Genomic DNA, 21,888 nt, shown 5'->3' with positions numbered 1-21,888 from the left:
ATACTGTGTGCAGTTTGGGTCCCTCACTGCAAGAAGGACAGTGAGGTGTGGGAGCATGTCCAGAGAAAGGCAATGAAGCTGGTGAAGGGTCTGGAGAACAAGTCTTATGAGGAGGGGCTGATGGAACTGGGATCATTTAGTCTGGAGAAGGGGAGGCTGAGGAGAGGCCTTCTCAGTCTCTACAACTACCTGAAAGCGGGTTGTGGTGAGGTGGGTGTTCATCTCTTCTCCCAACTAGCGACAGGACGAGAGGGAATGGCCTCAAGTTGCACCAGGGGAGGTTGAGATTGGGTATTTGGAAAAATTTCTTTACTGAGAGAGTGGTCAAACATTGGAACAGGCTGCCCAGGGAGGTGGTGGAGTTACCATCACTGGAAGTGTTCAAAAAATGTATGGACATGGCACGTCGGGAGATGGTTTAGTGGGCATGGTGGTGTTGGGTTGATGGTTGGACTTTTAGAGGTCTTTTTGAACCTTAATGAGTTTATGATTCTATAAATGATTCTATGACACAGCTGTTCAACTTCAGCAGCAGGACCTTCTACCAACTGGAAGAGTAGTGTTGGCTCTGGGGACTTCTCTGTAGAATGTATTGCTTGCAACAATCTAACAAATGCAGAATTAATGCTTAACAGATTCAGCTAAAAGTATTTTCAATCTAATGGTTATATGTTTTAATCTACTGCTAATTTGCATAACATGGTGTTAACTCACTTCCACATCCTGACCCAATTCCTCCTTTTCTGCAATTCCTTAACTTGGTTCAATTCACTGCAATATCACAGTCAGTCTGAATCCTTCCTTCCTGAGCTTACACATGTGGTTAACGGCTGCATTCACTGAAAATGCTGCTTACACTGCTACAGCTTTAACATTGCACTTGGCTGTCTTTTCTGTGTTAACTAAAAAATAAGAACACCACCAGCAATTTTATGTTACTCATGATAACGCTATTAGGAAAGCATTTCAGAAGCAAAAAGGTTAAGGTTCTACTATTTTCTGGAAAGAGCTGAATTTTGACAATCTCTTTTCTAATTTACAAGCTTCTCTGTACCAAGTGATTACATTACTAAAGCAACCATCTAGAACATACAGCCTTTGATTTAGTTGTCAAATATATATATATATATATTTTCTCCTAGGTATACCAGTATATTTTGAGAGTCATGATCCCACATTCACACAATTCAGGCCTAGTCATTATTGTAAACACTTAAGTTATTACACACTCTCACTTTCTTGGAGTATCAAAATACCCCTACCAGCTCTTCAATAATAATCAAATACAAAGTTTATAATTTACAGACAAAACAGTATTGGCGTAATTTGTTTATTGTACTGTGAGCATCAGTATATATTAGAGACAAAGAAAACATGACTTCCAGGACAAAGAAAAAAACCTGGAGATTTAAAATTTTGCTCAGTATCAATCACGGAGAACCTATAAATTATCTGCTGGAATGCTTTCAGCTCAAAAGCTTGGCTTCTACAATTACAGAACACTGAAGAATATAAGATGTTCTGGATCCCAAAAGCCACATACCTAAGGTTAAATTGCAAAAGACCTGAAAAGACATTAGGTAAAATTTATAAAGTTGTTTTCTTCTGAGACAGATTGATCTTATCTCCAAGACTCAGGGCCATTCCCTGTTAGGAAAAGAAAGACGACATTCATGACACAGATACTTCAAAATAACTTATATAAAACAGAAGTTCCATATACAGAAATCTATGAAGTTACTGGCATGAAAATTAAAGTATTTCTAACTGTTCATTTATTTATATACATTACAGCGCACACCTTCTTAATACCAGGTAAAGGCTAGATCTAGATATATTATTGAAATACTGAAACTTAAATTTGAGCTAGCAACTGCTAAATCTGTTATCAATACAAAAAGCAGAAAACAAGAGTAAGCCTTTTGACCCCCCACCAGTCGAAAGTATGTTGCCACTGAAGAAACTACAACTGTCAGTCCAGTTACTGAAATTCAGCTGTTGAAAGTCTCAGTGCTGATACCAGCACTCAATGTACTAAAGTTATAGAAAATAATTTAATCACAGAGCGATATTAATATATTACATAGAAACTGAAGAAATCTCAAAAGAAACTGCACAAATAAATCCATCTAATCAACAGAATGATCTCAACATGAAACTAAGCTGGCATGTATAATTGAATGCAGTCTTATGAAAAAATGCCACTGTAAACATTTCAGAAACATTAAACCACTCTGAAATCTTTACAATGACATCACATAAATTAAATGGTTTTATGTGATGAATGTCAGAATTCTCAGAGAGTCCTTTACTGTACACTGTTTATAATACTTTTATTGGTAGACTAGCTGTTTTGTTATTAAATAGTTCCAAATTTTGTACTTTTTTTTAGTCAGGAGGTTGAAGTTCTAAAATCCAAAGCAGACTCATAGATGTACCTTTAGGAAATAATTCTGCTGAAAGACACTAAGTTTTGTTTTGTTGTTTTTAAAAAGAACCTGTGAACAGCAACTACATGCATAAAATTTCCTTGTTGCATAAAATGAAATGTGTAATTCAGTAGGAAACAGATCATGGAACCTTAGGGAGCATTTGCTCTGTATTTAAAAGCAAATCAAGTATACTATCCTATTTGCAGCGCTATGGATAAAATAAGAAAATCTTGGCCCAAAGGCCTATTTTATGATAATGTACTGGGAGAGAAGACAAACAATGTGGTTTTAGGGTATGATTACACCAAACTAAAAAGCTATTCTTTCCTCACAAAATGTTTGTAAGACCGGTTTTTAAAAACTAAGGCTGAAGTTTCTATATCCGTCTTCCCTAAAAATTTTCCCATTTACCTAACACTAAAAACTAACGAACATCCAAAAATGTGCAAGTTTAAAAATTTTTTTTTCTTAAAAACGACAAGGAGAAACAGTGCTCAAATAGAAGCCACATTACCTGACTCTTTGCACGGATTCGTATGTGACCAGTGACAGGTGCCTCTGGTCCAAGATGAATTGGCTTTTCAATGCTGACATTTGCAAGTGCATCTTCTCCAAATATGGAACGGGCATAAAGATTGGCTGCCATAAAGCCACAATAACCAGAAAGTGCCTACAAAAAGCACATTGGAATTCTTTAGAAAGGCCCAAATCCTTCAAATATATTTTAATTTATCCTACATATAGCTAGGCACATATCAGTATTTAAAATTTAAACTTCTTTCTTTGCATACCACATTTTTTAAAATATGAGAATCATGCAGTGGGAAACAGCGGTGGTCACCTTCTAAAATTAATATTGAAAGATATGCAAGCTACAATATTCATCATAACACGGTAGGATGGCATTTTATGATCTGATTTAACGAACGGCAAAACGGTAAAGAAGCTAGATAGTAGCAATAGCTACTATACCTATTTTGGCTACTGTACATGTATTAGCTAACAGCTATTACATATATTATATCTTAAAAGCAAACAGCTATTGTGTATTTTTTTTTTCCCCTTTACAACAAAAAGGCTAGACTGGCAAAAGAAAAGTCAATTTTGACAGAGAAGGAAGGAGCTTGGAGCTACCAAAAAAAAACCCAACCCTGTGTAAAAACAGATGGTTTCATCAAATCTATACTACAGCTTAGCTACTACAAATTAAAACAGCCATTCTGATTTTCTAGCTGGGCAAGAAATAGCTCAAGTGATTAAGCAACACGGAATTTTCATAACATTAACTTGCTTTTACTCATTTCAGAGTGCTCATTTATAAACACTGAAGCATATGTACTATTTCATATTGTAAACAAGCATTCTCTAATAATAGTTATAACAAATGCCAAACAAATTAATCAAGCACACAAACTAAAAAGGGTATCTAAAAGTCTTCAAGCAAACAGCTCACCTTCTCTGGAGTCAGGCATTTCATATTGGTTGACTTCAGTATGTGCTGCAAGTATTCATTTAGATCAATGATATTGGTATTCACAGTAACCTTCAAGAAGGGGAAAAAAATGACAATTACTTTAATTAGCATCTCAGGCATTTCTGAAACCACCTCTTCTTCAGGGCTCTATAAAGAAGATTACCACTACATTTCTCCTTGAGGAACACCACATTCAGTGAGCTAGCTCCAAATCACATTATGTGGTGGCATAACACAAAGTCTTCACCTCCTGCCATCCACTTGTTAAAGGGTGGGAATTCCACGCTATGACCATGGTTTCTAAAATGTAATAGGTGAATATGATACTCTGCTGAACGCATAGATTCGCTACAGCAAATAGTATACTTCTTGTCTGAATATAGTTTACACATTGCCAGCACAAGAAAAAATGGTACCTACTCCACATGCTTGCTTTTTAACCAATGATAAAAATTACTTTCATATTTCCCCTCTAGCAACAAAGGTCTCTGGGCTGTGTTGGCTTCCTTATACTGAATATTGTGGATCTTCACAGAATCACAGAATCATGAGGTTGGAAAGGACCTTTAAGATCATCAAGTCCAACCATTAATCCAGAACCACCATGTCCCCTAAACCATGTCCTGAAGCGCCACATCCACACGTTTTTTGAACACTTCCAGGGATGGCGACTCCACCACCTCCCTGGGCAGCCTGTTCCAATGCCTGACCACCCTCTCAGTGAAGAAATTTTTCCTAATATCCAATCTAAACCTCCCCTGGCGCAACTTGAGGCCATTTCCTCTTGTCCTATCACTAGTTACTTGGGAGAAGAGACCAACACCCTCATCGCCACAACCCCCTTTCAGGTAGTTGTAGAGAGCGATAAGGTCTCCCCTCAGCCTCCTCTTCTCCAGACTAAACAACCCCAGTTCCCTCAGCCGCTCCTCATAAGACTTGTGCTCCAGACCCCTCACCAGCTTCGTTGCCCTTCTCTGGACACGCTCCAGCACCTCAACATCCTTCTTGTAGTGAGGGGCCCAAAACTGAACACAGGATTCAAATCTTGTTTAAATTGCTTTTTAACCTTAAAGATTTTTTTAGGACTAGTTTACAAATTGCTAAAGCTTCACATATTATGGGTTAAAATTTATTGTTCACAAGTTCTTTTTGAGGGAACTTAAACCCACTCTCGAGTGAATACACCTGTAGCAAATAAGGCTACAGTTTGTGTAAAAGATCTCCCGTTCTGTTTTAAAGTTTCTACTCTATTCTTAAATTATGTTGCTCTGTTGCACGAAATTATCTGCCTTAAACCCTTTTTTAACAGGCCTGTAACCAACAATTTGGGCACTCTCTAATATTAAGTGTACCTACCATTTTGTTGGTCTTATGTAGCATCCATAACCACTCTGTATGCTACAGCTGTACTGCAAAGTAATAAAATGAAAGATGTCCCTCCCCATGGCAGGAGGGTTGGACTACATGATCTTTACAAGGTCCCTTACAACCTAAACCATTCTATGATTTAAAAAAACAAAAAAAACCCCCAAAAAACCCCAATGTAATTCAGAACTGAACTGGAGAGTTTAAGCAGTATGAGTAATTCTGCAGTCTTCTCAGCATAAACTCATACTTGTTGCTCTCTTACCTTCGAGCTGAAATACACCAAGCAATTTGGACACCTTCTGTACAGGAGGTAAGGCTCAATGCACATACCTCTTTTAAAGAAAAAACTAGTTATTTCATCACTCAGCTTGTGAAATAGATAACGTAACAGTAAGAGAATGAGTTACTTGAGCCCAGTGCAGATGTTGAATGAGGTTTATATCAGACAATGAGCTGTAGAAATAAGGAACAGAATTATACCTCATCAACAAAAACCCCAAATAACATACAAAAAATAAAACTAACTTTGTTTTCCCACTCAAATTCTGCCCACATCTGTCTGAATTCCGCATCTGTACAAGAAGCAGGCTGGATGTAATCCATGATGTCAATGTGAATATCACTGAGAACCACACAGTTTCTGTCGCTGGCTGCTCCAGAGACATCATACACTGCAATATAAAACACAAACCATCTTAACATTTTAAAAAGTGCATTTGCACTAAATAAGAGTGCTCAGTTACCACCTGCCAGTTAACAACAGTCAACAACTTGCTCACTCTCATTGCCCACCTTCAGGTGCTTTACCCAGTTGCCACAGAACTTGAATTAAATGCATTGGTCTTTCAGGCAACGCTGCCTAGCTCATCCCAAATTCAGAGACTTGTGTTCAAGTATCATGCTGACAATCATTCTAAAGGTAGCATGCTCTACTATGACTGTAAGTAAAAGTGATGTACATTTTAAAAAAATCATCACAAGTTATTCATACATTGTAGACCATTTAATTTCCTCTTCCAGAACAAAGTGTTTTAATTATTTTTTAGCTCACTAAGCAGTTAAGAAATGCTACACATTAATGTAAATTTTGTACACCGAATTGTTTACTTACCAATATTACCAAAAATTATTCCGTTTTCTGTTGAAGCAACTTTGACATTAGCTTTAATGTTTGCAAAATCATGTGGAGCAAGTGTCAGAGGAGATGGTTTTTCCACAAGTTTCAAGTCACCTGTGTAAAGAAATTGGGAGATGGGGATCAGGGAACATTAACAGTACACAATGAGTTTAGCTTCTGGGACAATTTGTTTTATTTTCTTGTCATTCAATTCTAATGGGCCACAAAAATGATCAGAGGGCTGGAACACCTCTCCTGTCAGGACAGGCTGAGAGAGTTGGGGTTGTTCAGCCTGCAGAAGAAAAGGCTCCGGGGAGACCTTACTGCAGCCTTTCAGTACTTAAAGGGGGCTTATAAGAAAGATGGGGACAGACTTTCTAGCAGGGCCTGATGTGACAGGACAAGGGGCAATGGTTTTAAACTAAAAGCGGGCAGGTTCAGACTAGATGTAAGGAAGAAATTTTTCACCATGAGGGTGGTGACACACTGGCACAGGTTGCCCAGAGAGGTGGCAGATGCCCCATCCCTGGAAACATTGAAGTTCAGGTTGGACGGGGCTCTGAGCCACCTGCTTGAGTTGAAGATGTCCCTGCTCACTGCAGGGGGGTTGGGCTAGATGACCTTCAAAGGTCCCTTCCAACGCAAAGATTCTATGATTCTATCATTCTAATGTCTACAGAGTTGCACTAAAAATACTATCATAAAGTTATTAGTTGGTTTGGAATTTTTTTGTTTGGTGGTTTGGTTTTTTTTTTAGTTTGCTACCTGCAAGACAAAATAATTTACATTTAAAATTTCAGTTAAAATATGAGTGTATTCACCCAAACCCCAATGAAAACAAATGTAAATAGTGACTTAAATGGGCTCTGGATCGATCCTAGGATTAAATTTTTAACAATCAAGAAATGGTTAATTCTACCCTGTGTTTTAATCACTGACAACATCATAATACCCAATCCTACAGTCAAGTGCCTCAAAACCAAAGTTCAACGTCCAGAACTACACGCACTAAGCTATTTATAAACAGGTCAAAGTATCACATTGATTTTGAATGTAACTGCTCCCAGGAAACAGTAAGAGATGTATTTTTCCTAATCCTTTAGCAAGCAATTATAAAAGATTCCTCAGTTCTATCAAACTGCAATTTGAGAACACAGCTTGAACAGCACCAGCTCTACACAGACGAGTGATGCATCATGTCAGTTTTTGAAATCTGTCTGAAGATACCAACTGGGAAATACAGAATTCCACTTTACTGAGGTGATAAATAGAAAAATACAATCTATTAAGTAACGTATTAGTTTTATTTATCTCCATCATTAATCTCATCAAATGATTTACAAAGGATTAGGAGGAAGGTTATGCCCCTCCAGTCATATTTAGAGCAATTAGAAGTATAAAACATGCGTTCTCCCACTATGTTGTAAACTTATTTCAACTTCTGACTGCCAAAACAGAAGGTAACTAATAGGAAACTGGTTACTGTTCTTTGATTATCTGCTCAGCCCCTAGAAGTTAGTGAGGCCTCAGTATTGTTCAAGCAAGCAAGCCTCTGGGTACAGCTGTCAGTACAGCGAATGGTTTCAGCTGAGTAAATTCAAGTACTCCAGGCTGCGTGAAAGAACCACTTAAGGCAGATGGCTTTCTGTTGCCTGACATATGCTCCATACCAAGTTGGATTTTGTCCTCTTGCACTATGGGAACCGCACAATGGGGAATAAGTATACTGAAAAAACTGTCCATATTTCAGGAAAAAGGAAGAAGGGAAAATGAAATGCTATTTTTCTAGTGAAAAAAAGCATGAAAAAGTTCAAAATCCAACTACAGTTTACATCATCAGATAGTATTGTCAGTGACAGTAGATAGAGGTCTTCCACCTTCAGGAAGAAAAACGTATTTTTTAAGGCATTCAAAAACATAATTTCAAAATGGCAACTAGCTGGCACAAATTTCCAAGAAGTTAGTAGTGTTTCAGAAACTCTTAGAACTCGGTGTCAACGCCCAGCACAGTTGCCCAACAGTTGCTTTGTTTCCCGCAGTTCTCCTTACCTAGTGTAGCTAGTTCTAGTGTGCAGTTCTGCAGAGTATCACTGGTCTGGTTGACCACAAGCACATCCAGCACAATGTCATACTGATTGACGTGGACGTATGCTTCTGCATAGACAGGGTCTGAGAAACCTGTCAGTTGAGTAACCTGTGAAAGAGAAGAGTTTAAGGTATTTTTCTTCTCATAAGCTAATTGAAAACATGGAATCATGTCAAACAATGACAAAAAATATGTATTACGTACAATTAAATCCATTACTCTTTAATATGAGCCTCTAAATCAAGCAAGTGTGCAAAGACCTTTTAATTACACAGAACTAACTTACTGGTAATAAAAAAAAGAAAAAAGAAAATTGGAAAATACACTGCAAACAATCACCATGAAGTTTTGTCTAGAAAATAGGATTTAAAGAAGTTGTGATGTTTAGGAAATCTAAAGTTCACGCATAAGTCTTCCAAAACAAACATTTCATCAATTTATAGCTACACACACAATGACTCTCCATAGTATTCACACAAACTGAACTGCATCCTTCCTTCACATGTCCTTTTGCGTACACACTACAATTATAAAAACGTTTCCAGATTAAACGTATTCTCAACTGAATTCACTAAAGTTCCTATAATATAGACTGTAATGCCATTTATTCTTAAAAAAACAGCAGGACAAAGAAATGCTGACTTAAAATGAAAAGGTAACTTTAAACAGTAAAAAGATTTCATTACGGTCATTTAATTAGGTTTTTTTAACCCTAACTAATAAATGAATCAAGAGATTTCTTCTCTTTGGACCGTCTCTGCAGGTCCTGGTAACCAGCAGCAAAAAAAAAAAAAAAAAAAGAATTATAAGGAGTGAAACAAGGATGGCCTGCGCTTGGCAACAGGATACGGCAGCCAAAGAAAGAAAGAGGTTCTTAATCACTTGTGACATCCCTGCTCTCTTCCCTGTGAACCTTACTGGGCTCTTCAGACCGGCAAACAATCCTAAGTTCTTCTCCACATCCCACCAGCTCAGCAGTTGTCAAGTCTCCTCCTTATCCTTCCCCTCCCATGTGAAGAAGGTAACAACTTTAAGCTAAAGAGCTTTTCTCTTTCTCCTGATCCTAACCAGGAAATACCTGGGTCTTTCCAACGAAGCAGCACAGCCTGGTTCATCAGTTCCAGCCTGCGATTCCCAAAGCTGATCTTGTGCATAAGCAGCACAAAGTGTATATAATTGAAACACTTTAACATTACCTTGTTAAGTTTGGATGCAAGAGGATCAGCAGCCTCTTTCCTCTGTGTGTTTCCCATTGCTGCAAGAAGGCTGAGCTGAAACTGGTCTTCTTTTGAGCTCATTTCATTTTTAGCAGTAAGCTGCATGAAGGAAATGGGATCGTCTGGCTGAACTGTCACATTTCTCTTCTCGGATTCTTTCTGCAGGAAGAGAAATATTCAAGAACTCATGATGAATGCCATTCCTTAGCACAGAAACACAGTCTGGCTGACTTACAATCAAAGGGTGACATTTCTGGGACCTGCTTGGATGTGAACATCTGTAAAGAATTCCAAGTGTTTGTGGTTACACACTTCTAATAGCTCACCTTCTGGGAAAGTTTCTCCTCTTCTAGCTTGGCTGACAGCATATGCGAGAGGGACTGCCTGCATTCTTTGTTGAAAATATCATTCATGAGAGGAGAACATTCTGACAAAACTTTCAGACACAAGGAAATACGATCCACATCGTCATCTGTAATTGGCTTCTTAGGAAGAGAGGACTTTCCCAAATGGAGAATAGTGGCCATCAGCAGCATAGCTTCAGCAATGAAGGACTGAGGAGGATAAACGAAAGAGAATGGAAGGAGGTAACTGCATTTTACATAGCTTTACAGAAATATTTATTTCTGACTTATTTACAAAAAGGTGCGCATGAATCAAACCATAAAAATGTCTGAACAAATTACTTTTTTTAGTACTTGTTATCTAGAAAGCAAGCAGCATGATTTAAAGACTGTCTAGACACAGTGGCTGGAAAGCAGCAGGCCCTGTTTGTTACCCAAATTATCATTATTATCCAATCACATAACTGGCACTTCACTTTGGACTTAAACCCATTTTGCATCTGCTTAAAAGAAAAGAGGCAACAACCAGCTCTTCTTTGCAACTACAGTGAAAACTTAATAGATGACTTACATTTTGTTTCTTCTTTTCCTGAACTAGCGCCACGTAACGTAAAGCAATCTTAGTTAAAGTTGTAGCAAGGGAAGCCGCAACAAAGAAATCACCATCAAGCAGGAATCCTCGTAACGGAGGTCTGCAAAGACAAATGATAATCAGAAAACTAGTTTTGGATGACATTATATGCAGTAAGCTTTGATTACAAATCCTAAGCAATTAGGGAACTTCCTATCAGATACCATCTACTTGGGATAATACCTTAAAACAGGAAATTACCTCAACTACTGAACTCTGCATGAGAGAGAATACCACTTTAAAAAAAATTAACCAAGTCATTCCTGGCCTAGTAAGAAGTCTTGAATACCTGTCTTCTTCCTTTTTGGCAGGTCGGGAACTACTGAGAGCACTCTGTGTTGCATAAGTGCCCATCTCTGTCACCAATTTTTGGGCTGGACCCACAGACACTTCTTCTTCAGGTTTTAGCTCACCAGCTTCTTTCTTGATTTCAGATTCTACTATTGGGATCTAGAAGCAAACGGAAAACACTGGTTACAATTAATATAAAAAAAGATATTTTTCTCCTGAAAAATGTTTTAATAAAAATTTTCTGCGTTGTTAAAGTTTTTATAAGTAGAAGGTCACTTAGAGTGCAACAGTTTTGAGAGAATTTGAGGAGACGGGCAAATGTTGAAATATATACAGAAGCCTCCCACCAATGCATAAAGGTCACATTGCACAGATTGTCTTGGATCCCTCTCAGAACAACCCAGACTTAAACCGCTCTTCCTTTGTTAGTAGATATAATTAAATCATATCTTGAAGCTGCTATAATTTTCTGAAATATGGAATTTCTCATCTCCCCTCTTAACGGGTATCACTTATTCTCAATAAATGCTAGCTTCAGGTATGCTACTTTAAAGAAAATAATTAATGCAAAACCCTAACTGGTTTTTACTTTAGATTTCTTCTGCACATGCCATTGCACACTGCAAGTGCTCAAAATCCTGTTGCATCTTATCTGATTTTTTAAAAATACATTTTTCTTAGGAAACACACTGCATAATAGTAAGTAAAACCACAAAGAACTAGCCTAAGAAAGTAAACACACCTCGCCAAGTGATCTGCGAACTTCTGTCATTACACTTTGTATATCTTCCTTCGTGCTGCAATATTCTCCAAGGATCCATAAAGCTCCTCGATAAATCCTAGGACAAAAACAGTAACTTAAGTCACACTTTCATGATGTATTCAAACTAGGATCAAGGGAAGTGATTTATGGTCACGTGGTAAAGGCCAGTCTTTGTCGACAAATTCAAAAGGACGTGATTGACAGAAAGCAAGTTTGATCAGGAGCAATCACCCTTTCAGCTTCACTAAACTAGTGAACAAGTATATCAAATGAGATATATTCTCTGCTACAAATTTATTCCCATCTGTGTTAATCTTGATATTCACACAATTAAATGTCATTATGATCATAATGAAAAAACTCTACTGTATGTGAATAAAGTCAGCTGTAATTTCTCCAGTTAACTGAGACAAACTAATTTTTCCTTCATACAGGAGAAAATTAAAAACAAGAACATGAATGAAGATTAGGGAAAAAAACAGCAAAGCTTCAGAGGGTTTCCCCTCCCCCCTGCCCCTTAATGAGATGACAACAGAGAGAATTCAGTTTCCTGTGTGTTGGAAGAATGGCAGAGTGGTGTCTTGCTACAGAGTTCTCATATGACTTAGCCTTTTGCAGAGGCATCAGAAAACCAAGTTTTTAGAGCCCTGAAAGGCACTAAAGCAGCTTTGCAGATTGCAAAACCCAGTCTGTGCCAGATTGGGTTTTCTAATAAATATACCATAAGTATTTCCAGTTGCCCACAAGTACAAATTCCTGCTGCAATAATCCCTTAGTAATGTTGTTTTAACAAATATATCCCTTTAGACTTGGCCTTCATTAACAATGCTATCTTCTAGCAAGTGGAAATACAATTACCAATTGCATCATAAAAATGAAATTTGAATTAATTTTCCTCATTCAATGCAACAAGCACCCAATATATCTTTTGTACAAGTAGGAAATAAGGAAGCTGTACCTAGAAATCATTTACATGCAAAATATCTCAGCCTCAGTTATTCTTCTTTGTGTGTGGGTTGCAAGGATTTTGGTACATATTTAATGACAACATACATTCAATGCAAGTGAGCCACAGGGCGCTCCAATGTTTGATACCATATTTTGGACTCACTTGACAGATTTAATAGCATGAAAGACTTCAAGCATCTTCTCAACAATGAGAGGTCTGAGGTTATCAAATCGCTGGATCGCTTCCCGCACAAACTCCAAGACATCAGCAGCTGCTGCTTCATTATTATCACTAAGGAACTCCATCAGCTAGCACAAAAGAGTGAACATGAGCACAAATAGCAGTGTGGTTAAGTTTGTACAATAGTATTTTCCTCCTACATCCAGAAAAATAAAACTGCATATATATCTCCTGTTAAACAAAGCTTAAGTCAACCAACCTTAAGTACATTCCAATGAACTACCAATTACCATAATCCCAAAATTGTTCTTCTAATGGTACAAATTATTGTACTTTTAAGTAAAGTACTCTTCAGCTCATGTTCTTCAAAAATATTTAAAAATAAACTCTCAGAAGACAAATAACTACAACATAAAAAGTTTTGTATTTCTTCAGGGATTAAAAATAATATTGCTTTGTGTGAGGCCACTGTCAGAAACACCTCAGCTTCAGTTATTCTCCAGGTTTTGGGTATAGCTAGAACATATTTAATGACAATATAATTAAACATTTGCATACCACTGGAATAACATTTGCAGCCATATCTGGAAATCGAACACTACAGGAATGCAATGTACGAACAAGCAGCTGTCTGTACTTGTCTGTATCTTCATGCTCTGTCACATTATTAGTTTTAATCACTTCCTTCTTCAGAACAATCACAAGCTGTAGAAAAGATTAAATAAAATTGAAGAAAGTGCCATATTTTTCCAAAGAATAAAAAACAGTGTAATGAAACAAAAGCAATATACATCTTACCTCTTCCACATTTCTTGAAGAGACAAGATCCAGAGCTAGTTGAAGGGTTTTTTTGCGCACTTCTAGATCTGGGGTACTCAACACTCTGAGGATGTCCATAACTAGATCCTGAAACAGTAACAAAATGATAACTTTATTGCTTTAAATTACTCCCTTTTCGTACAATTCCAGTTTTCAGTCCTCCATGATTTTCAAAGGCTTTCTGGATACATAATAAATAATCTACTGACAAACAAGCAAAAGATCCTAGGCATTAGGAACTTCACAGTGTTCATTTAATACATTCTACATTTACTTAAAAGGTCCACCATGCAAGCTACATCATTAAGTCTTACAATCAAGACAGCATTTGCTGTTGTTAATTCTTACACAGATAATAAAAGCAGCAAGTCATAAACATAAAAGTCCATCCAGTGTGTTTTTACTAAAAACATACCAACAGAAGATTTAAACTGCAGAAGTACATTTTTCCACACATCACAACACCCAAAAATTTTGTTTAGAAAAGAAGCGCCTTCAATAAGCTTGCAGGAAAAGAGAGAACTCACATACCTGTAACACTCGTTCATGGGAGGGATGCTCCTTTAATTCAATCAACCGATCCAAAACAATCAGTTTCACATTATTATCACTTTCTTTAATAATTAAATCTATGTAGCATTGGGCAGCTGCCTAAAATTAAAAGAATCAAAAAAATTTTTAAACAATGAAGAGGAGAAAATGGCAAATTTCTGAGAGAAGTTCAGGAAAAGACACCTTCTACATTGCTATTAAAGCAACTACTCAAAGAGTTGGCACAGAAATGAACCTGAGAACAGACTTTAAAATTTTCTGGTCCACTGTTGTCGATTCCACCACCGTGTTACAAAAATTGCACAAGAAGGCTCACGATGGCATCAGCTTACAATACAGACTTGATTTCAAATTCAAAGAAAAGTCTTAAACAGATAAATTTCCTGGCATGCTTTGGGTCAGCTCTTAAGTATGCAACAGGGCATGAAAACCAATTTAAAACAGTTGCCTGCGTTAGCCTAGCTAGATGTGGCTTTAATGACAGCCTCTATGTACAATATTCCTACTCAACAAAATTTACTACACTAAAGCAAGAATGTTAGAATTAATATTCCTCCTGATCTTTTGAAACTATTTACAGTGCTTTTACTCTAAATCTAGACTTGTATAGTCTATCCTTGAAATTTCCATACAAGTTCAAAATTCCTGTGTGATCCCAAATAATCAGCTGTACAAACGTAAATCTAGGAACCCAAGGTCAATCAGTAATCAATGAAAATCTTCATTGCTTTATGTTTCCACCCTGGTCTGAAAAGAGTAATATTTATGAGTAAAGAAAGTCATTCCATCTCTGCAAATCTTCAGCTTCAGTCTGCTTTGCCAAGTATGCCAAGACGACTGCAGGTTGGTACCAACTACAGTACAACAGTCTGCACAGTATTTGAGCTTGTCCCCAACCAAAGTGACATGAAGTCCAACACCTGCAGGTCTGCAAAATACAGTCTCAGTCTTTTTTTGTGACCAATTTTAAGAAATATTTTAAGACGGTGTTTCACATGTGAAGCGTTAAACACTGCATATTACTAAAGCCTTTGCTCTTTTAAAGTATCAATGTACAGCATATTTGTTCCAGTGCACTAAAAACTACTGAAACATCTGAAAACATCACTTTTATACCTTGATTGCTGTTGGTGCACTGGAGAGTGTAACCAGAGTACCTGCAGCTTCATACTTCACGGCAGGACTCGATGACTGCAGTAAGTTGTAGATGCAGCGAATAAACCGAGCTCTCTCTGATGGGTTCGCATGACAGACCTAGATAAGAACAATGCGTAGTTGGCACATGAAGAAAAAAGAAACAGCAATCATATAGCTCAACTGCTCCATTATCTCACAACAAGGACAAAATTAAGCAAAAGGTGACAACCTTTTCTGGGGATAAGAAGTGTCATTCACAGTTGTAAAAATTTAATTGCAAAAGCTATTAAAACATTACTGACTATTCTATGCAATGCCACAAGGTCTTAAAATCTCAGCTCAAAAGGAAAAGCCTAGCTTCTACTAGCTTCTGTAACAGACGCCCCGCTCATGTCCATGAGGAACAGTCTGATAATACACAGTCCACATCACAGCAAATCAGGTGAGACATTGCTCTACACTGTGCACACTTGAGTGGTTTATTATTTCAAGAGACAAACCTTATTCAGCTCTACTAAACAATGACATATTCCTGACATGGACTAAATGCCTTTTCCAGCAACATGCTATCCCTTTTAAAAAGCAGCCTAATATAATCTAACGTGTACATTTATTTAAATGTGCCACAACATTTGTCTTTTACCTTATAAATTAGTTCAACAATAACCAACTGCAGTATGTCACCAAATGTCTGGACTTGGTCAATACAGGTACTCAAATAATCCAAAGCTCGATCCTACACAAATAAAAGATAAATTATTCTAAATTATTCTGAGTTTGCTCACTCAGCTATATTTTAAATCAAAACACATTTTAAAAATCAAAACAGCATATATTCAACCCTTCAGCTCAAAATTTAAAACAATTTACAAAAACACTGTAAACCCGAAGAGCAAATTAATCAATTCTGTCTATAGGTGGCAAAAAGAGAGACAAAACTAATGGTAATCAGGCACAAAAGGCAATGGTCTGTAGAGCAAATAATCCAAAACGCTAAACAGAAATTGCCATTTCTTTCTCATGTGACTACAAAAGCTATAAACCAGTAAGTAGGTAATGGAGCACTTCTCAATCTGGTTAAGCTCACTTGGCAAAACTAATTACAGTTTTTAGCACCAATTTATGCCTTCACCAAGTACAGCAATTCTCCTTTAAAATGAAGACAACACTAAAGACCTACATTAACTTTTCCAGTTGCCAAATATTCCACAAATAGGTTAACACTGCCGTATTTTTTTTAATGAATATACATAGTTTATACTACCAAACTACTAGCTAGTTACCTCGCATATTTTGAAGTATTTAAACCAAACGAGTGTGAGGACAAGCATCCTTACCTGATCTGCATGAATTAGCATCATAAATGCATTTCTTTTGCAGCTTGCATCTTTCTCATTCACCAAGAAATCATGGATCAATTCAGGAGCATCAGGTATAAGATGTTCAAAATTTCTTTAAAAAAAAAAAAATCATAATTAAAACAACTGCTGGTAAGGAGTAGAACCTAAGTCTGAAGTGCATATCCTAAAGACAAGCGGTTACAAAACTTCAAAAAGAGTAAAACAGTGATACATAGCTTTTGTGTAGCTATTTGAAACTGTCAACAGACTCAAGGAGCTTTAAAAAAATTGTTTGTTATCATGTCAACCAAGTCATTACCCCATCAATAATTTCTGTTTAATAGTAACATTCATCCACACGGTTCAGGTAACAACTGCAATAAAGTTTAGTACGTAACTGCAGTACATGAAGAATTCCTTGCTTCAAATAAATTTATATATGCATATTCCTGCAAGGATTCTTCTATATTTATCATTGTGGACAAGGATTACTATTAATAATGTTTAGATCATTAAGAAAGGCATTTTCCCCATACAAATTAACCTGCAATATCAGGACCTCAGTCATACTTGAGAAAGCAGCAGCAGTTATGTTTTGCTTTTCCAATGAAGTCCATTAGATAGAGGAGAAAAAGCAAACAAACAAAAAAAACCCTGAACACCACACCAGTGATTGATAAATGTTTATGAGAGCTCAAAAAACATCCAGATCGCTAAAGCTAGCCTTGGTCTTTTGCATCCACAACTTGAAGTAGTTTCTAGCATTTACCTATAAATCGTGTAAATTGCAAGAACTGCATTTCTGCGGACATAGCTGTGACGATGTTCTAGACATGCACGAATGGCTGGCATCAAAGGCTCTAACAGTTCTGCTTCTTTCAGCTTACAAAGAAAACGGAGAGTGGAGCCTCGGATAAATTCATTTGGGTGTTGAAGATCCTAAAATCAACAAGAAACATATTTGAAATGCCAGATTCTTTAGCCTAATTGTTAAGCTAAGATGAACACAACTTGCTAGTCTTCCACACTAAGCTTTCCCATGGTACAAGTTCCCAACATCCACAATGACACCTCACTGCCTTCTCATGGAATACCTTCTTAAAACACTGCTGTTCCACAATACTTAAAACCTTGTATTTCTGTGTAGTAAAACTTACAAAGCCTGATTATTTTTTTTCTGCATTGTATGTGTTTTCTCTTATTACTAGGGCTGTGAAAGCTCACCCTGCAGGCATTCCTGCACACCGGATACTAACCTCTAGTGTATATTAGTTCATCTGCTTCCGACCCATTCCCAAAGAAGTTGAAGGACCTTATTATCTTTGTGAAGGAGTGTCCCAAATACACCACGACGAAGTTATTCCAAAAATAGTGTCCTTCTATGTACCATGGCTTGTCCCAAGACATTATGAAGACGGTAATTAGGTTGCCCCTCATATTTGAGGTTCACTGACTCAGAAATGAAAAGCACTAAATTTTTGTTAAGTCATAACAGTAAAAGAACAGATACAAATTCCTTGGTAGTAGGTCTGCTGGTTACCTACAATTATCCAGCTCTGAAGCACTAAGGTAAAACAGTTAGGAAGGAAATGCTGAGCATAAAGCCGTTTTTAAATATATTAAATAACACAAAATGATACACTTTCTATAAAGATCCAGTGTAGGAACATAAGCAATGAAATAAATAATGGGCTACCTTTCTGTATGCATCGCATACAAGGATCATTTCTTGCAAAAGCCTGCCATCTGGAGTGGTCTTTGGCACTATCTCCCAAAAGACAAGCAGCAGTTTTTTGATAGTATGATCTTGGAGAGGCAGTACGAAACGTATAATGGTCATCAGAAGCCCAGGTAGTTTTTCACCATTCAGAATCATAATGATTACTTTCTTCAAGGCCTCTGTTTTCAACTTGACATCTCCTTTTTCTACAGAGGATAGAAAAATCAAGAAAACAAATCACAGTAATTATGGAATAAGGAAGGCTAATATATCACAGCTAGTTTAACAGCAATACTGATCTTTAGTGTCAGAAGATACAAAGCCCCTCTGAAGAAGCGTGATATAGCATATCAATAAAATTCACACCCTTACTTCTGCTAAAAGGATAAAGAGGAAGCAAGGGATTTTTAAAGAGTAAGCATGGAGTTCAGACTTAATTCTACGATCAACATCTTGGAATTAACCAAGTTAAACCAATTTCATGACTGTTTCAATGCTTAAATTTGAACACCCTTTTATACCAGAATACTATCATGCACTCTGATGTCATACATATACCAAATACTGCGAGTGCCATCTCTGCCAGCAAGATACAGCAGTGCACTGAACAAATAAGACAACTTGTTGCTTATCATTGCATTACTTAAATCTGCCTGAGTCCAAACAGGTGTTACTTCAAACAGAACGACAGAAATGGATTTCAAATTTTTGCACGGGGCGGGGGGGGGACGGGACACCAACCCAAAACCAAAACACATAAGATAAATACCATGAAGTTTCTCAAAACACAGCAGAGTAATGTACACATTTCAAAAATCAACAGAACAAAATAAACATCAAATTGACTTGAGTTTATAAAATGTAAACAATATTCTAGGAAAGACACAATGAGAGAATGTGAGAATAATTCAGGTAAGAAGGAGTATCCTTCAAATCATCACCCATTACTTGCCTAGGTCATTTTTTAAGCTGATTTCAGAAGGTGGTTCTGAATCCATCGGAACATTGATTAACGTGTAACACACGTTCTCAGCAGCTGTCATGGTTCTTGGTTACACAAGTTTTCTCAAGGGAAGAATTATTTTGACACAAATACCAGACAGCCTAAAAAACAAACAAAGCAAGCCATTCCAAAGTTAACAGATTTTATTAACAAACAACAGAAAAACATCTTCATAACTGACTTAATGATTTGAAGGGATTGCTGGGTTTCCTGAGAAGCCACATTTAAAAGCCTTCTCTATTTTCCGGCATGCTAAAACATTGCTGTTAGTACCAAACAATGAAGAACACAAAAAAAAAAAAAAGTAGATTAAAGAAACCTTTCCAATACTTAGGCAGAGTCAGAGAAAACAGAAGTATACGGGCACCTGACTGCAGCTGAACGGATACAGCAGCTTCTCCCTCATCTTCTCATGTCCTGATCCTGGCTATATATTCCCACTACCTTCCCTGCAGTCCTGTGCCCCTCCAGGTGAACTGACCCAAGCTGCAAAACCAGCTGAGAAACATCACAGCAAAAAGAAGGGAAGAGTTTTTGACTTTTTTAACAAGTTGAATCAGCCTATGAAGGAAGTTTTGAAGATGAGCATGAGATCCAATAGAGCAGAAATGAAGGATGGGAGAAAAGACAACATGGTGGAGAGGGAAGCTGGACTGCTCTTTACCAGCCAAGGATCCTCAGACCAGCTCAACTCTCCTGTCTGCTCCGCTAGACACTAATGAGGAAAGTGTTGAAATTTTTATGGTAAAAAGTAGGAGAAAGTTACAGATCTATCAAAGTTGCTGTGTGGCTGACAGTTCAGGTAACAAAATTAGCAGTTAAGCTCAATCTTCATTTTCATATTTGTTTCTTCCTTAGATAATAGATATCTAGGATCAAATAAAACTTTTATTCAGTTTCTTAAGTAATGAAAAGTGCTCAAGTTTGAGCTTGCTCAGTTAACGCTGATACCATACTGACAAGCACAGTAAAGAAAATTGTTACTTTTTACTACATGAGCGATTTTGTATTTTCTACAGAAAATGTGTCAAAAAGTTACAGAAAAATGACTTTGTGCTTTTATTGCTATTAATTTTCTTGAAGTCTTAGACTGAGTTTAACAAATCAGACAAGGAAGATGCCTTTTTATTTTAAATTATGATACTACACATCACTCAAATACTGTGTACAAGCACACACGTTTATATAATTATTATTGCTAACTAATAATAGAGCCAACAGACCTGAACAAAACGATCCCTATCAAAGGTCGTGATTTACATAAAAGATCAAACCACTAAACTTTCCAACTCAACACTATGCTTTCATTGTAGATCACTTTTCTTCTAAGTTTGATGATCTTGAGCAGGGCCATATCTCCAAGACATAAAGCTTTCAATAACATGCCAATTTAAGAAGTTATTGTCCGAGGACACCAGCTCCTACCCCACATCACCTCTTTTATCTGCGCAGACAACTTTTGATATGCAAATCCTGTAAACTCACCAACCCTACTTTATTCTCAAAGCAGTAAGAAAAATAAACAAAAACCAACAGACCAACAAACACCTATTCCCAGCCCTGTTAAAAGCACTGCCCCCACAAACAATTCCAAGGAGGAAAGACAAGGGAAGGTGGGACATGGAGTCGGCAGCATTTGGATGAATGTCTGAGATGCTACAGAAGCTGGTACTGGGCCCAAAGTCCCCTTCCTCATCAAACAAGCACCTAGAGAACCTCAGGCTGACCAGTGTGCAGATAAGTTGTGCCGACTTGGGCTGCAGCCTCTTTTTACAGAAAATAATACACAATTAAAACACTACCGCAACTACTAGTACAAAAAAAATAGAATTCCAATACATTTGTTTTAAAACACTGCCACTTTCTATTAAGAATTCTGTATTTTTAAGGATTAGATCCTTCAAACTCATTGTTTACAAATATCCACATAAACAACTCCTGCTCATTTTTAGAAATACAACTGTTTGTTGCTTTTTGTATGCTTTTTCCATACTTTTACCCAGAACTACTGCCTCAACGCCCTGCAGCTAGCAACTTCAGCTCCAGTAACTACTCAGACCATAAGGTAGATCTATGCAAAAGCAGACCACGTATCCTTACTCATATAAATATCTCAACTGCAGAAATTCTCTCAAAAATCAGAGCCAAACAGTTCTCTGAAGCATGAAAATGTGCAGTGTATTTTAGGCTCTGAAAAGCAGCAGTGAAAAACCACTCTCCTAAAATGCAGAGCTGGGAGACTTGGCAGGGAAACAACTGCCAAGTCTTCCTCCTTGCAAGGCACCAAGCTTCAAAATCACAGTTGGATGTTACAGACAATCCCAACTGACACAGAGGTGGACGCTGCTCTACTTCTTCAGCAATAAAACTTCTGAGTATCTGTATAAGAAAATTGAAAGTTACAGAGTTTATACAATACAGGAAGACAAAAAGCCATGTCTGCTCTCCAGCTACACCCTCGGGAA

General features: G+C 37.3%; 1 protein-coding gene across 1 annotated transcript; it reads right to left on the bottom strand.

The window, feature by feature from the left end:
- Positions 1 to 1,416: 1,416 nt before the first annotated feature.
- On the bottom strand, positions 1,417 to 20,111 carry COPB1 (COPI coat complex subunit beta 1). Its single transcript, XM_082000399.1, has 21 exons — positions 19,373 to 20,111; positions 18,397 to 18,626; positions 17,470 to 17,639; positions 16,698 to 16,812; positions 16,004 to 16,096; positions 15,340 to 15,477; positions 14,203 to 14,322; positions 13,651 to 13,758; positions 13,411 to 13,557; positions 12,835 to 12,980; positions 11,703 to 11,799; positions 10,959 to 11,119; positions 10,610 to 10,730; positions 10,021 to 10,248; positions 9,674 to 9,853; positions 8,441 to 8,585; positions 6,386 to 6,505; positions 5,800 to 5,945; positions 3,886 to 3,975; positions 2,947 to 3,102; positions 1,417 to 1,647 (listed from the first exon to the last, which is right to left on the bottom strand). Exons 1-21 carry the CDS (start codon positions 19,461 to 19,463, stop codon positions 1,588 to 1,590), a joined length of 2,862 nt encoding a protein of 953 aa, XP_081856525.1. The 5' UTR covers positions 19,464 to 20,111; the 3' UTR covers positions 1,417 to 1,587.
- Between the last annotated feature and the right edge of the window lie 1,777 nt (positions 20,112 to 21,888).

This window comes from Phaethon aethereus (assembly GCF_964289735.1).
Source record: "Phaethon aethereus genome assembly, chromosome: 5".
Taxonomy (NCBI): Eukaryota; Metazoa; Chordata; class Aves; order Phaethontiformes; family Phaethontidae; genus Phaethon; species Phaethon aethereus.
Note: the sequence above shows the minus strand (reverse complement) of the source record. Positions and strands in the feature narration are given on the sequence as shown.

Excerpts from the sequence above, each read along its gene's own strand:
- COPB1 (XM_082000399.1), bottom strand. The coding sequence starts at position 19,463 with ATGACAGCTGCTGAGAACGTGTGTTACACGTTAATCAATGTTCCGATG. Across the intron at positions 5,946-6,385 it reads AATAATTTTTGGTAATATTG|TGTATGATGTCTCTGGAGCA; the intron begins GTAAGTAAACAA and ends TTTATATTGCAG. Across the intron at positions 1,648-2,946 it reads GAATCCGTGCAAAGAGTCAG|GGAATGGCCCTGAGTCTTGG; the intron begins GTAATGTGGCTT and ends TTTTCCTAACAG.